At 50.0% G+C, this 16972-nt stretch overlaps 2 protein-coding genes across 10 annotated transcripts in view; one reads left to right on the forward strand and one right to left on the reverse strand.

The window, feature by feature from the left end:
- Positions 1-1230, reverse strand: part of COL5A3 (collagen type V alpha 3 chain) — a 35586-nt gene extending 34356 nt beyond the window's left edge. For 3 of the 5 annotated variants that reach the window (XR_005055559.2, XR_012124439.1, XR_012124440.1), the window contains exon 1: positions 1001-1230. Coding sequence is in view for 2 of the 5 variants with exons in the window: in XM_036995651.2 (XP_036851546.1) it covers positions 1001-1088 (88 nt within the window). In the remaining 3 variants the exon portion in view is untranslated. The remainder of the gene's footprint in view (positions 1-1000) is intronic. The other 2 variants (XM_036995651.2, XM_036995176.2) reach the window with 1 other exon arrangement.
- Positions 1231-1363: 133 nt separating this feature from the next.
- RDH8 (retinol dehydrogenase 8) lies at positions 1364-12170 on the forward strand. 5 transcript variants are annotated; one of them, XM_037001240.2, is made up of 6 exons: positions 1364-2679; positions 5053-5214; positions 5869-6048; positions 7050-7143; positions 7368-7551; positions 11821-12170. In XM_037001240.2, exons 1-6 carry the CDS (start codon positions 2577-2579, stop codon positions 11857-11859), a joined length of 762 nt encoding a protein of 253 aa, XP_036857135.1. In that variant the 5' UTR covers positions 1364-2576; the 3' UTR covers positions 11860-12170. The 5 variants fall into 5 exon arrangements, with proteins under 5 accessions (XP_036857135.1, XP_036854113.1, XP_017513314.2 ...); XM_036998218.2 differs by lacking the exon at positions 11821-12170 and adding an exon at positions 7637-8633; XM_017657825.3 differs by lacking the exon at positions 11821-12170 and adding an exon at positions 7659-8633.
- Positions 12171-16972: the final 4802 nt, after the last annotated feature.

Consider the following 16972-nt stretch of genomic DNA (forward strand, 5'->3'; position numbering starts at 1 on the left):
TGGTGTGTGTGTGTGTGTGTGCTGGGGGGCTGAGATCACCTTAAGGAGGATTTCCAGGATGGCCTGGCCTGAATCTCTCAGACCAGGGAAGCCCCTTCAATCACCACTGTTGGGACCGTGACCTTCCCCAACCCTGGGGCGCCCCCCAACCAAGCACCGTGCGGGGCAGGGCGCGGCATCCAGCCAGATGCGCGCAGCTGGGCGTGCGTCAGCGCTGACTCACCCCTCTGGCGGCCCCCGGGACCCCTGGGGGTGGGTGCTGAGAAATTCCTCGGGAAAAACACCCGTTGCTGGCTCGCCGGGGGGGAGGCACTTCCACTTCCGCCCCCGCAAGGACTCCGCCCGCCCCGCCCCGCGCCCCGCCCCGCCTCGCCCCTCACCGCGGCCCTCCCGAGGCCCTGTCCATGGTGCTGATCCCGGCTAGGGGGAGCGCAGGGTGGGGGCAACAGCCCCCTCCCGTACGGGCCCCCACTATCCCTCACGCTCAGAATCATCCACTCATGTCCTCGTGGGCAATTATGTACGCCCCCAAGTCACAACCACACCCCTCACTGGGTCACCCAGAGACACACAATTACTCTCAAAATCAGACCCCAACACACCTGCACACCCACGACTCAAAATCACATTCTCATCCAGGGGTCACCCCGTTCCCCATATTCCTACACTTCTCGTCAACTCCCACACCCGAGCACACACACAATTTGACTCCAAATGGCCATACACACACCCCTAAAAATTGCTTTCATTCTCATACATCCATCAGTAAAATACGGTCACATCTCCCCGCCCCCACCCCTCCCACCCTCCCGCAGCTGTCATCCGCAAATGGCCCAGAATTGGACACTCGCGCCAGAACACCACACCGTAGCCACGCGCAGCGCGCTCGCCTCCCATGCACACACAGCCCCACACACCCCCCATTCCCAATTCCACCTCATCCACCCAGGGACCGCGCTGGATCCTGCACTCCGCGTCCTGTGTTTCCTGCCCAGCTCACCGGCCTGAGTCTGGAGCAGAAGCTGCAGCGAGGCCAGAAGCAGGCAGAGGCCAACCCGCGGCTGGATCAGACCCCGGCGACTCCCCATCCCGGGGGGCCCCAGAAAAGGCGGGAGACCAGCCGGTGCGGCTGCGGGGCGCGGCGACTCCGCCGGCTGGGTGCGCTCGCTCGCAGCGGCCGGCTCCACTCGGGATCCGCGTGAGACTGCGAACACCCCGCCCTGGCCTCGCCCTGCGCTCCAACGCCGGGCCAGGCGGGGCTCGCTGGGGGGGCGGGTGCGTGGCTGACAGCTGGTGGGGGAAGTTGGGGAAGTTTGCGCCGAGCGCTGATTGGCCGGCCAGGGGCGGAGCCCTGAGTCCGGAGCTGGGCCCTTCTTGCCCCTCCCCACACTGAAGGAGGAGGGTCCCTCCCACCCAGCCTTAGAATTCGGAGTCCCAGCCTTACCCCAAACCCTTTTCTCCTAACAGGCTCCGTTGAAGGAGGTCTTACCTTCATTCTAAACCTTCAACCTCCATCCAGGCTCTGGACTTTGTGGGTACAGCTTTATACCATAGCCTTTCTCTCTCACCCAGGCCCCCAAATGGATACCCCAGCCTCAATCCCAAATCCTCACATGGCCCTGTTAAGTGGGGGAGGCTGTCCCTACCCAGAAGCAGGGCATCGCTGCAGGGAGGAGTGGACCCCTGCGATTCCTGAGGTAAAGCAAAGCACCCAACTCCCTGGGACCCTCCCCCTTCCCAGTGTGAACAGGCCCCAGGGGTCAGGCGGAGCTGTCTGTGCAGTCGAGCGAGCAAAGACATGTAAGATCAGATGGAGCTTCCACAGGGAGGAGCCCTAGGGGAGCATCCTGGGAGCCAAACCCCCACCCACAATTGTGGGGAAGAGGGTGATGCAGGCAGTGCCTCCCTCCCAGCCTCAAGCTCCATAGACAAAGAGTCTCTGTGTCTCTAGAGAGGAGGGGTGGGGCCCCATCTGGGCTGAGGGCAAGATGGGGGACACGGGGTGGGGGGAGAGAGGGAATCTCCCAAGCTGCTCCTTGCTGCTCCCCAGGGACATCAGAAGCTAAGACTTCCCCAGCTAAAAATTTCTCATAAAGTTCCTGCCCTGCCCTGCCCTGCTGGGAAGTTCTTCCCATAGTCTGACTCTATTCCGTGACTTTTCTCTCTCCATTCCCTCTTTGAAAGGACCCTTCTGGGCCCACTTTTTCACCCTCTTTCATTCTCTCCCGCCAACCAGAGATTCTTTGCCCAGAACAGAGACAGCAAGAGAATGCCCCTAATTCCCCACGCCCCTGAAACGCCCCCACGCCCTGAATAATTTAATCATAATAGAAAGCCACATTATGAGTACAGCAGTAAGAAGAAATTTTTGACATATAAAAGAAAGGGGATGTATTGAGGTTAAGGGGGTCCCCCCAGCAGTCTTCCCAGGGTCAATTCAGAATCAGGGGCTCCCAGGGCCACTTCACCCTGCAGGGGATCGCCTGGAGGGTGCTTGTGAGGGTAGATGAGCAGAGAATGCATGGCGGGAGTCAGGTGCTGGCCAGCAGAGGTCACGCATCAAGGGAAGGATCAACATGGCCGGCACAGCCCGGACGGTACTGATCTCAGGCTGCTCCTCGGGCATTGGCCTGCAGCTGGCAGCGCAGCTGGCTCGTGACCCCAGGCAGCGTTACCAAGGTAAAGGGTCCAGGACAGGGGTGGGCACGGCTTCCAAGGACTCTAAGCCCTCCCGGCAGTATTTCCAGTAGCCTATCCCTTCAGCTGCCTTATTGGGATTGGGGAAGACCCAGGATACACGGAAGCTGCCTTCCAATCTCTGCTCATGAATCATGCCCTCATCTGAGGAGTATTCCTTGGGCACCTCCTGGGTGCCAGGCACTGTTCTAGGCGGCACACAGCTGTGAACAAAAGAGACCAGAAAATTCTCTGCTCTGGGTAGTGGTTTTGTCAGGGAGGGAAGATGGAAAAGAAATAGATTGTTAGTTAGATTGTATAATACATTTAGACTAATAAGTGCAAAGAAGCAAAATAAAGCAAGGGGGAGGGAACGTGGTAGGGGGTGCGGGTGGGTGTTATTTTTCGAGGGGCTGGTGGAGAGGGCTTCTCTGAGGTTTCACTTAGGCATTCCCTTCCCTCCCCCACCCCTCCACAGATTACTGCTCCAAGATAAACTTCTTAAGTGATGCTGACCTTGGGGGTTTAGGGGGACCTCTAGGTCTAGGGACTTGGCCTCCTGAAACTGCAGTCGGTTATCCCAATCTGCCCCCTCCCATGGGCACCTCTGACCCAGAGCACACTGGAGACAAAGTAGGCAAAGGGCCATTCCTGAGGAGGAGGCTAGAGGGTGAGGACATTGCCCCAGCTGGCCAAGCTGCTTCTCCCAGCCCTCTGCCCTTTGTCTCAGAGACATGCACAGCTTTGGGTGTGACGGTCTGAGTGCCAGTGTGCAGAGAAGTAACCATGCCGTGTGTGTCCCTGTGAGCAGGCAATGCGTGTATAGAACTGCTGGAGGAGGATGTTCATGGAGTGCTCACGATGGGCCAAGTTCCAGTCTAAGTGTTCTGCATCTAGTAAGATATTTAATCCCCATATGACCTTATGAGGTGGCTGATAGTATTTGCCCCACCTTAGGAAGGAGGGAAACTGAGGCACAGGCTACCAAAGGTCCTTGTCCAAGGTCGCCCAGCCAGGAAGTGGCAGAGCGCTGATTTGTACCCAGGCAGCCCAGCTCCTGGGCCTGCACTTGTCGTTATATGTGATGTATGTGGTCCCATCCGTCTGCACAGGGCATGTGAATCACACAGGTCCAGAGATAACATGCAAATACATGTGTGATTGTGGGTGCATGCAGGAGGGAAGGGGGTGCAAACATGTACACGGGTGCAGGAACTTGGCAGTCTGACAAACCCAGGTTCAAATCTCAGTTCTAACACTTACCTGGGGTGGTACACGCAAACTTCACTTTGCGGGGCCTCCGGTGTGTTCATCTGTATAATGAGGAGAATAGCTTTGCCTACTTGTTCTGCTTAGTACTGCTAAGTAATAAAGCACCCCAAAATTGATGGTGTACAACGACTGTAATCATCTACCTCTCATGGTTTACAAAGGTCATGAATTTAGAAGGGCTCAGCTGGGCAGTTCTGGCTCAGGGTTAAAGGCCAGACCAAATAGAACAGCTGGGGCTGGAACACATCACCAGACTAGGCAGGCATCTCTCTCCCTTCCAGCAATCTCTGGGATGCTCCATGTGGTCTCTTTGGGCTATGGAACCCTCAGGACAGGAGGGCTACTTAGCGTAGATGAAGGTTTCAAGAATGTTCCAGCAAAACAAGGCAGGAACTGCAGCACTTCTGACCTCATCTCAGAAGCCACGCATCACTTTCACCACATTCTATTTTTTTGGTTCCCAGCTATTCACAAGAGTCAAGGGGAGGGGAAAGAGATTTTCTTGATGGAACAGAAGCAAGGTTATAGAAGAGTACGTGCAGTGAAAGATGTTGGAACATTAGCCAGCTACCTAATCATAGGATCTTGTGACGATTGCAGACAGTGCTTATAAATGTATTTAGCACAGTGATTGGCACATAGTAGGTATTCAATAAATTGGAATTTACTCTGTCAGTGGAAATGTGGCTAATCATTACTTGCATGTGCACATATGTACGTATGTTGACTCTAGGAGTGTATGCATTATTTTCTTCATGACAATCTGTTTTACATTTATTTTATTGTCTTGCCTACTGGCTATGAATTGCATGAAGGCAGGGACTTCTGTCTATTTTACTTGATGCAAGTCTCAGCCCCTAGAATAGGGCAGAGTGTTTAATAGATGCTCAGTAAATGTTGGAGGCATGGATGGAGAGTGGATGGAAGCACATGTAAATGTATGTACCCAAGTGTGCATTTGTGGTTGTTTGTTGAATGTAGGGGTGTAAACCTGTGGGTCTCCATCCCTCTGTGACTGTTCACACAAGATCACAACACCACCTAAGTCCATACGCGGTGGAAAGGAGCCCAGGGCTTGCTTCAACTCTTGCTCTCTGTCCCCAGTGGTGGCCACCATGAGGGACATGGAAAAGAAGGGGACACTAGAGGCAGCTGCTGGGGAGACTCTGGGTCAGACCCTCACCGTGGCCCAGCTGGACGTGTGCAGTGACGAGTCAGTGGCCCGGTGTCTCCGCTGCATCCCGGGAGGGGAAGTGGATGTGCTGGGTGAGACTGAATGGCTCCTGGGGTCATGCACCCCCTCCCTGACCTAAGCAGAGATTCTTATTGTAGCAAGTCCTCTCCGGCGTCTGAGCATCAGCCCTCTTGCTGCTCCGGCAACCTCTGACTCTCAACAGAATCGGTAGACCAGTTGGTTAAGTTGACCAAGAGCCCAAGATACCAATTTATTAGAGACAAAGAAATAAACTGAGGCCTGCGGGTAGGGTGGATTTTATTGAATGAACTTCTCACAGATGGAGAAAACCAGATGAGGTTGGGAAAATTACTTTGATGAGTCATTTGGGGAATGGAGCAGGATGAAAAAGCAACTCATGGTCCCTAAATGGTCTTTGAAGTCGGGTAGGGGCTGGTGGTGACTATTTCCATGCATTTTGGGGTCAGAGCTGAATTTCTCATGCATTAATAATGGAGAGGCAGTTCTCAGCAGTCCTTTCTCCATCTAGGGCTCAGGGTCCCCTTTAACAAATGTTAAACTATATGTAAAGATCACCAGGGCTCTGTGTTTATCCACCCAAGGTATCCTGGACTGGCCTTAGCTTTGGAAAGGGAGGGTGGGATGATTCAGGGAAGGTCCCTGAAGGAGTGGCACTAGAAGGGTTGGGGAGACTTCAAGGTAACCCTCAACATCTCCTCCCTTAGTGAATAATGCTGGAGTGGGCCTGGTGGGGCCTGTGGAGGGGCTCAGCCTACCTGCTATGCAGAACATCTTTGATACCAACTTTTTCGGGGCTGTCCGTCTGGTCAAAGCAGTGCTTCCTGGCATGAAGAGAAGGCGGCAGGGCCACATTGTGGTGGTCAGCAGTGTCATGGGGCTTCAGGGTAAGCCCCTGGGGGCCCACCCATGGGAATCCCCCAAGTGTCTGCCCCTCCCAGGCTGGAAGGATGGCAAATAGGTTTTAGCTCATGTTCCGATGAATCTGTATTGAGAAGGATTCTGAAGCTCAGGAGGAAAGATTTCTGGGATAGATTAACTATGTCTGCCATGGTACTGGAGTACGATAGGATAGCAGGCATGATGCCAAGGGTCATCTACATCTAGCATTGACCCCCTTCTGGACAGCTCTAAAAATCTCTCCCAACTATCCCCCAAAACCCTAAAGAACCATTAGAATTTCTTCTCCCGAGATTCCTTCTGGCTAAACACCCCCCACCAGACCTCAGAGATATCTTGATTTGGAACGCTCAGGTCCTGCAGAAAAGAGAGAAGCTATTGACTAGTAATGCCTACTGTGGGCTTACCACGGAGGCCACCTACTTGCCATTCACATTCCTGGGTCTTTCCTCCTCGAACTAACTAGACTTCCTTTCTCCCCCTAGAAATTTCCTGGGATCAGCCCCCAACCTCAGCAATCCCCTAAGGCAGTTACCCTATTTGTTACCCTGCCATGAGGAAGCTGCACCTACCCAACCTTTTGGCTCACCTTCAGCTGCACCTCCTGACTTGAGGGGCCACATTCCCTGCTCAGCAAGGAGTGATAAGGCACCAGCTGCATGGCACATGCCCTCAGGGACCCTGGGGATCCCATACTCAGATAGCCCAGGAGCTCAGAGGATGGAGGGAAACACGGGGGCTTCCTGGGATGAGGGCAGATGGAGCACTGCAAGCAGGAGGCGGCACCCGGCACCCCCAGGACAACCCATCCTGGCCCCTATATGCTCCCACCACACAATGCCACACACTCGTCATGTTAGCCCCAAACATCGCCTCCTTCTGAGCCTCAAAGCCTCTCGGCTCTGTCTTCCAAAGACCCCAGCCCTCTGGACCCACAAAGCCCATCACCCAGGCCTCCAAAGGACGTGCCTTTCTCCAATCCTCTCAGGTGTCGTGTTCAACGAAGTCTACGCAGCCTCCAAGTTTGCCCTGGAGGGATTCTTCGAGAGTCTCGCTGTCCAGCTGCTCCAGTTCAACATCTTGTGAGCCAGGCACTTGGGCAGTTGGTGGCGGGGGGTTGGGATAGTAAGGGGGAGAGGGACAATTATGGGGGAAATGGGGACAAGGAAGGAGGTGAGCAACAAGGAAAGGGTAAAATAACAATGGGAGAAATCGGGGGTAGAGAGAAAAGAGGGGCAGTAAGGGGCAAAATAGGGCAGTGAGTGGGTTGGGGTACCAGAAGTCCTCCCCCTCACCCCGTTCCCAGCATCACTCTGGTGGAACCTGGCCCGGTGGCCACTGGCTTTGAGGGGAAACTCCTGGAGCAGGTCGCCACAGCAGAATTCCCGGGCACTGACCCGGACACCCTGCACTACTTCCGGGATTTCTACCTCCCAGCCTCCAGCGAGCTCTTCCGCTCTGTGGGACAGAGTCCACAGGACGTGGCCCAGGTGAGTGGGGGGCCCAGAACCCCAACACGTGGCTCAGGTACGTGCGGGTGCCCCGTCCTACAGAACTCCCCTCCCTGAGTCCCAGAGCTCAGGGTTCCGCCCCACAGGCCATTGTCAAGGTCATCGGCTCAGTCAGACCGCCCCTGCGCCGACAGACAAATGTTCGCTATACTCCACTGACTGCCCTCAAAGCCATGAACCCCTCGGGCAGCCTGTACGTGAGAATCACCCACCGCCTGCTCTTCCGCTGGCCTCGTCTTCTCCACCTTGGACTTCGATGCCTGGCCTTTGGGCGGGTATGGCCCCGGTGAGCAGAGCCTCACCCAACCCTCCCCTGGACAGCCAGGCCTCTTCAGTTCACAGCCGTCTCGGAGGCCAGTGCAGACTCTCCATGCATTCATTCATGCAATAAACTCTGCTGACCTGCTCTGTGCCTGGGCTTTTCTGGGATCCACGAGAGCCCTCAGATCCCTCTATGGTCAGGGCTGGGGCAGAAAAAGGGACCCTGGGACCCTGGGACCCTGGGTTGAGAAGCCCAAAGCAGGGAGCTGGAGCTGTGTCTGGGAAGGCAGGGGAGGCTTTCTGGAGAAGGGGACCTTGTCCATGGCCTTGAAAGATGAGACAGATGGCTTCATTCAACCTCTGGATTCATTGTCTTTGGGCCTGGAAATACAGAGGATGATCCAAAAACCTATCCACATAGAACTGGGCTCACTAAGGCACCTCCAGACTTTGCTGGTCACACACTCCATCAGCAAAACGTGTTTGGGCACACGTCAGCAATGAATGTACATTTTTTTTTGGTATCATTAATCTAAAATTACATGAGGAACATTGTGGTTACTAGACTCTCCCCTTCACCAAGCCCCCCACCACACCCCATTACAGTCACTGTCCATCAGCGTAGTAAGATGCTGTAGAATCACTATTTGTCTTCTCTGTGTTGCACAGCCCTCCCCATGCCTCCCCCACATTATACATGCTAATTATAAGGCCCCCTTTCTTCTCCCCCAATTTCTCCCTCCCTTCCCACCCATTCTCCCCAGTCTCTTTCCCTTTGGTAACTGTTAGTCCATTCTTGGGTTCTGTGATTGTGCTGCTGTTTTGTTCCTTCAGTTTTTCCTTTGTTCTTATATTCCACATATGAGTGAAATCATTTGGTACTTGTCTTTCTCCGCCTGGCTCATTTTTTCATGAAGAATATATTTGTAACCACTAGCAATCACTATATTAAATTTTTAATAAAGCCCAGTCTCTTATGTCTAAAAAACTTAGAAAACAAGTGTGGGCAATGATGTAGAGAATCTGGAAGCCTTGTGCACTGTTGATAAGAATGCAAAATGGTGCAGCCACTGTGCAAAAGAGTATGGTGGTTCCTCAAAAAAGGAAACAGAATTATGAAGTGGCCCAGCAACTCCACTTCTGGGTCTTTTATCCAGAAGAATTGAACACAGGGTTGTGAAGAGATATTTGCACACACCCACATTCACAGCAGCATTGGTCATAACAGTCAAAAGGTGGGAACAACCGAAGCGTCCATCAACAGATGACTGGATAAACAAAATGTGATATATCCATACAATGGAATACTATTCAACCCTCAAAAGGGACAGAATTCTGTCACCTGCTACAACATGGATGAACCTTTAGGACATGATGCTAAGAGAGATACACCAGTCACAAAAGGACAAATACTATAAGATTCTAATTATACAAGGTCCCTAGAGGAGTCAGAAAGTAGGATGGTGGGTACCAGGGGCTGAAGAAGGGAAAGGGGAGTTAGTGTTACATGGAGACAGTTTTCAGTTTAGGAAGATGAAAAAGTTCTGGAGATGGACGGTGGATATGGGTGCACAGCAATGTGAATATGCTTAATGCCACTGAATCAGATACTTCAAAATGGTTAGGATGGCACATTTTGTGTCAGGCATATTTTATCAAAATTAAAATTTTGTACATCAGTAAGGCCCCACGAGAGCCCCAAGACAGTGTCCCCAAGTTTCCTGGCCCTTTTCTGGAGAATCTGGAAGCAAACAGACTCTAGATGTAAATGCAGACTCAGTCTCTGGTTCACTGGGGGACTCTGGGCAGGGGACTCCCCCAGGGTTAAGTATAAAGCAGAGCTAATGATGGTGCTGAAATGGCAAGAATACTCCTGAGAAGGAAAAATAAAGCTGGGGGAATCTCGCTTCCCAACTTCAAGCTCTACTACAAAGCCACAGTAATCAAAACAATTTGGTACTGGCACAAGAACAGACCCACAGACCAGTGGAACAGAATAGAGAGTCCAGATATTAACCCAAACATATATGGTCAATTAATATACATAAAGGAGCCATGGACACACAATGGGGAAATGACAGCCTCTTCAACAGCTGGTGTTGGCAAAACTGGACAGCTACATGTAAGAGAATGAAACTGGACCATTGTCTAACTGCATACACAAAAGTAAATTCAAAATGAACCAAAGACCCGAATGTAAGTCAGGAAACCATAAAACTCTTAGAAAAAAACATCGGCAAAAATCTCTTGGACATAAACATGAGCAACTTCTTCATGAACATATCTCCCTGGGCAAGGGAAATAAAAGCAAAAATGAACAAGTGGGACTATATCAAACTAAGAAGCTTCTGTACAGCAAAGGACACCATCAATAGGACAAAAAAGCATCCTACAGTATGGGATAATATATTCATAAATGACATATCCGACAACGGGTTGACATCCAAAATATATAAAGAGCTCATGTACCTCAACAAACAAAAAGCAAATAATTTAATTAAAAAATGGGCACAGGATCTGAACAGACACTTCTCCAAAGAAGAAATTCAGATGGCCAACAAACACATGAGAAGATGCTCCACATTGCTAATCATCAGAGAAATGCAAATTAAAACCACAATGAGATATCACCTCACACCAGTAAGGATCGCCACCATCCAAAAGACAGACAACAACAAATGTTGGCGAGGTTGTGGAGAAAGGGGAACCCTCCTACATTGCTGGTGGGAATGTCAATTAGTTCAACCATTGTGGAAAGCAGTATGGAGGTTCCTCAAAAAACTCAAAATAGAAATACCATTTGACCCAGGAATTCCACTCCTAGAAATTTACCTTAAGAATGCAGTAGCCCAGTCTGAAAAAGACATATGCACCCCTATGTTTATCACAGCACTATTTACAATAGCCAAGAAATAGAAGCAACCTAAGTGTCCATCAGTAGATGAATGGATAAAGAAGAGGTGGTACATATACACAATGGAATATTATTCAGCCATAAGAAGAAAGCAAATCCTACCATTTGCAACAACATGGATGGAGCTAGAGGGTATTATGCTCAGTGAAATAAGCCAGGCGGAGAAAGACAAGTATCAAATGATTTCACTCATCTGTGGAGTATAATAACAAAGAAAAAAACAGAAGGAACAAAACAGCAGCAGAATCACAGAACCCAAGAATGGACTAACAGTTACCAAAGGGAAAGGGACTCGGCAGGATGGGTGGGAAGGGAGGGAAAAGGGAAAAAAAGAAAAGGGGGCATTACTATTAGCAGACATAATGTGGGGGGGGGTGCTTGGGGAGGGCTGTGTAACACAGAGAAGACAAGTAGTGACTCTACAGCATCTTACTATACTAATGGACAGTGACTATAATGGGGTATGTGGGGGGACTTGGTGATGGGGGAGTCTAGCACACATAATGTCCCTCATGTAATTGTAGATTAATGATACAAAAAAAATGAAATCAAATAGCGGTGACAGCTACACAACTTTGTGACTACACCCAGAACCACTTTAAAATGGCAAATGTCATAGTGTGTGAATTATATCTCAATTTAAAAATTAATGTTTTAAAACAATGTATGAAGTGCACATGTACAAGAGGTCTGGATTGCCTCTGTAGGCTCACCCAAGGAGCACATAACCGATTTCCTCCACATTTGGTTCCCGGCTGTATCGGGTTCTGCCAATGAAAGGCATCAGCTGGAGATCAGAGGGCAGAGAACAACCAGGGTACTTAATCCCCAAGCTGGATAAATGCGGGGTCACTGGATTAGCAGCATCTCTCCAATTAAGGCTTCAGATCCAATTTCTCAGAAACACTCCCTTCCTTTGCTCCTTTGGCTGAAGATGGTGATAAGACACCACAGTTGCAGAATGACATGGCACTGACCTCTGCAGGGCTCCCTCCCTCTGCCTTTAAAAACTGTCCCTGTCTTCACTGCTCCCCAAATCATCCATGTTGAGTGTGCTCTCTCTTTCCTTCCAGAATTCTGATGGAACATTACAGAGCAGAGAAGCAAAATGAAGGCATACTAGGCCACCACCAGACCACCATTTAGAACAATAGCCATAGTCCCTGCCTGCCTGCACCCAAAGGTCTCCACTGTCCTGTTTTATGCCCAATAGCCCCTTGATCTTTTAAAACTCCCCTAAATAAATCATTTTATGCAACAAATTTGCTTCCTTGCCATGAAGGGAAAGCCATACCTGGTCGCCACAAGAGAAGTCAAACTTGGTATTTATTTGTGGGTGGGGCATGCAGTCTTCCAAATATCAGACTCACAGACTCTCGGTGCAAGAAAGTACCAGACCTTTTCTCCCAGACTCTCTTGCAGCTAGAGGGTGAGCGTGTGACCCCAATTCCACTCAGCAGATGCACAGGATTTAGAATTGAAAGCCGGCCACGCAAAGGACAGATCAGGAAAGGGAGGTGGTAGAAGGGACAGAAGCATTGCACTGCCAAGTTTGGCAGCTAGTGCTGTTTCAGGGGGGTGAGTTAGGCTGCTGCCTTGCACCCCTACTTTGTTCCTTTCCATCTTGTGGGACTGGTGAGTCCATGAGCACCCCGTATCCACCCGATAAATTCCTTTGCAGCTTAAATCACCCTGAGTCAGTTTCTGTTGCATACAAGAAAGAATCATCACCAATCCAGATGGCAACTATAAAAACACATGCAGTGAGTGGGTGGGGGAAACTGTTATTAAATTCTAGCTGGACGCTCTTGGTGACCAACAGAGACTGACCAACGTTCAAAATGTGTTAAAGATACACTAACCCTTGGCTCTTGATTCTACACTCCCACCTCCCACCTCCGTCTTCCCATTCTGAGTGAAGATAAATCTGTTTTTCTGGATGCTCAAGCCAAAAATCTTGTCATCTCTACTTCCTCTCTTGCACAGCTCACAGCTCATTCAGATCTTGTTCACCTGACCTACAAATATATTCAGGACCAACTACTCTGCAACACCTTCTCAGACCCCCACCCGGTGCTACCTGGAGTGTTTCCACTGCCTCCCCACCCCTTCTGCATTTGTCTCCCCTACCCACAATTCATTCACATCTTTTGAATAGATAAACCATTCACAGGGCTTTTGAAAATCAAAAAACACATACTTGAGAATGATTTTAAAACAATTCTCTAATCCCCCTTTTCCCTCAGTCACTTGATTCCTGACCCCCCTCCCCTGCCTACCTATTGCAACTTGCTGGAGTCTTATATGCAGATTTTCTTTCTGATTATAAAGAAACAAAACTGGTGAATGGACAATGTGTGGTATATCCATACAAAGGAATATTATCCAACCTTAAAAAGAAAGGAAATTCTCACACCTGCTACAACATGGATGAACCTTGAAGACTTTATGCTCCGTGAAATAAGCCAGGTACAAAAGGACAAATACATTGCATGATTCCCTTATAAGTGCTACGTAGAATATGCAAACGTATAGACAGAAAGTAAAACAGTGGTTGCCAGGGGCTGGAGGGAAGGGATGGGGAGTTGGTGTTTGATGGAGACAGACTTTCAGTTTGGGAAGACAGAAAGTTCTGGAGATGGATGGTGGTGATGGCTGCACAGAGATGTAGCTGTACCTACTACCACTGAACTGTATTCTCAAAAATGGTTAAAATGTTAAATTCCATGTTGTGTGTATCTTACCACAATTTAAAAAATAAACATGGAGTATTTTAACAGAAAAAAAAATGCTCTTTTTAAAACTTTTTTTTTTCCCCCATAAGCAGCAGCATAGCATACACGAAAGTGTGAACTCTAGGTCTTTCCCTGAATAATGTGTCTTGGAAATTTTTCCCTATCAGCTCAAACAGACATCCTCATTCATAAGTGCCCAGCTGAAATATATTCCATTGTGTAGATTGATGATAATTTATGCAACTGGTTCAGTACTGATGAATCTTTGGGCTCTCTCCAATTTTCTGCTACTACATAAATGGCTGCAGTGAGTAACCTTGTGTGCATACATCATTTCACACACGTGCAAGTATTTCTATCATGGGATTACTTGGCAACAGAAACTCTGCCATTTGTAATTTTTATGAACATTTTCAAATTCATCTCTATTGGGGAGGATGTCCATATGTTAGCAGGCTCACTTCCCCATGGCCTCACCACACTGTGTGTTATCAGTTTCCTCAGTGTTTGCTGATCAAGTGGGTAAAAATTATCTCACATCTGTCTTAGTTTAACTTGCATTTCTCTTATGAGTGAGGCTGGATGACTTTTCATGTCAAAGAATCTTTTGGTTTCATTTTTTGTAGACATTCTGACCACAGCTTTTGCTCAACTTTTTTCTATTGATTGTTTCTATTTTTATTATTAGTTTGTAGAAACTCTTTATATATGATGGAAATTAGGAAGTCTGTAATATGAAGTGTGAAACTTTCTAACATTTGCTTTCTTTTTAAACTTTTCTGCGGTGGTATTGGCCTTATTTTCATGTTGTGGACTTATTCATCTTTTTGTTGTTGTAACTTTTGGACTTCAAGTCATAGTAACAAAGAACATATCAAAATTGAATCTGTTAAAATAGAAAGATAACATCACTCACTTTTTAAAACTCTCCAATGGTTCCCCATCTTACTTTGATTCAAATCCAAAACTAGGAGGCCTCCTACATGATCTGATCCTGGAATATGCATCTCAAATTATCTCCCACCCTCTCCCCTCCACCCACTCCATTCCAGGAACCCAGACCTCCTTGCTGTCTCTCAAACACTCCATGCTCACTTGCGTCTCAGGGCTTCTGCACTTACTATTCCCTCTGACTAGAACACTTTACCTAGATATCCACATGGTTGCCTCCTTAAGCTCATTTAGGTGCTCAAATGTCACCTTCTCAGAGAGGCCCACGAGATCCTTGATCACCACAAGATAGCACCCTGTCACTCTGTCCCCTGAACCTGTTTTCTCCCTCATCCGGGACACATGCTAGTGTTGCCTGCCCTGTCCACCCACTGGAATGGAACTCCATGGGAAGCCGACTTGGGCTGCTCAGCTGCATGATGGCTAAACATCTGCTAATGAATGAATGAGTGGGTAAGAGCATCAGAATGAGGCTCTCCATGGCCTAATATGGATTTAAAGACCTTTTTCTGCTCCACGAACTGCCGTGCTCCATCTCTTTTCTGGGATTTTGATCAGGCTGTTCCTGAAACAAAGCCACCTTCTCTCTCCCACCTTTGACCCTTACTTTTACTTTACTCAGTTACTCATTTACCGGTTACTCTTACTTGACTGAGACTTTCAGGTCCCAACCTAAATACCACTTCCTCCGGGAAGCCTTGCCTGACTCGAGATGGGTTAGGAACCTCCTCTGGGCTTTCGCAGCTGCTCGTTTGTTGGTAAAGCTCCCTGACCAGGCTGTGAGCTCTGTGGAGGCGCCTGTCGTAATTCCACGGGGCTTTCAGACCCAGTCATCAACCCCAAAGGCAACTGCTGAATTATTCATATTTTTCCTTCCCCATAGCAACAAGCTTCTTCTGAAAATTGTCCTGCCCGCAGACTTCCTTGGACCAGAAAGAGCTGCACGCATGCCCCACGAAGCCAGCTCCTGAAGCCCTGGGGAAAACAAGCGGGTGGGCAGGAGCCCTTGGGGGCTGTGACATGAGCCAAGGAGACTTGGCTGGCACTGGAAGTGGCCCAGCTGGGCCCATGCCGGCGGTACCGTTTTCCACGCTCAGCGGCTCCAAGCACGTCTTACCTGAGCCGGCAGCAGGGCCTCGGTTTCCTCACCTGCAAAATGGAAGCATTGTTGGCCAGAAGGCCTCCGCTAAGTGCCAAAACGCAGTGGGTGTTTCATACATGCAGCCATTCATTGTAATGTTGATACCTGTGTTAAGGCCTTGCCTCCTGGTGCTGCCCGGCCTTTCCCGGGAAGCTTCAGGGGGGCGGAGGCAGCGGCTAAAACAGAGGCCACACACCGCTGCAAGGCCTCCCCTCCCTCCACGGCCCCTCGCTGCGAAGCCGGGGTCCCAAGGAGTGGGAGGCTGGCAGCGTCGGAGCCGCGGCTGCAGCTGCTCCGGGCCGGCCGCCAGGACCCCGCCCTTCGCCAGCGGCATTCCTGCGGGGGCGGCGGGTGCCCGAAGCTCGCCGGCGCCCTCTGGTGACCACGTGCGAGAGGATGGGCTCGACCTTTAGTGGGGAGGGGAGCTGGGTGGAGCCCACCCGGCCTCCTTCCCTCCTCCCGCTGCCTCTCAAACCCTGAGCTCACCCCCATCCCTTCACTTGCTGTGTGACTCAGGGCAAGTCCCTTAGCCTCCCTGTGCCTCAGTTTCCTAGCTGCACAATTTCGGGCAGGAGGACACTTCACCTTCCAGCGTCTTGGTGTCTGCATCTGCAAAATGGGTCAATGGGTCATTGGGCTACTGAGAGGATTCAAAAGGACAGCCCAGGTGAACGTGGCTACCGGAAATATACACTCCCCAAGAGCAGTTTCTGTCCTGGTCACTGCTGCATCCCCAGCATGACATAATATATAATAAATATTATAATATTTAATAAATATATATAAATAATAATATTAATTTATTATTAGTTATAGAGCAAATGCTTATTCTTGTTCTAGGGACCCCTGCAGTTGGCATGGGCTAGAGGGGACGGATGGGTGACAAGCCAGCTCACCTGTCATTCATCCGCCTAGCGCCTACTTTTGCCACCATTCATTTGTTCATTGGCTATACCCCAAAAGAGCCGGCCGTTTGTTTTCAAAGTCTTGTCTGCCTCCTCTGCTGCTCACTAGTACCCAAGGACAGTTTTTCTCTCCCTGGACCTACCCCAAAGTCAAAACAGAAACCCCTGGAGCCTGAGCATGCTTAATGTGGCTCCGATGCACCTGCCTGGCAAGGATTCCCACTCGGGACACGGAGGCAATAGCTCGGCTGGGGCGCCAGATTAGGCAGAATAGTGGGAGGGACTGAGAATAGGGCCCCTGCCATCCCTTACCTCTGGACAACCCCTAGTCCTGGACATCTGGGAGCCCCTGGGGCAGAGTGGGGACGTGGACACCTGGTGTAGGGACAGAGATGTGAAGAAGAGTTCACCCCCAGCCAAGCGAGAGCTCAATAGAACCAATGGAGATGTCCTGAGAGCCTGGGACTGCGGAACATGCCGCCTAAATGGACAC

This window comes from Manis javanica, chromosome 13 (assembly GCF_040802235.1).
Source record: "Manis javanica isolate MJ-LG chromosome 13, MJ_LKY, whole genome shotgun sequence".
NCBI classification, from domain to species: domain Eukaryota; kingdom Metazoa; phylum Chordata; class Mammalia; order Pholidota; family Manidae; genus Manis; species Manis javanica.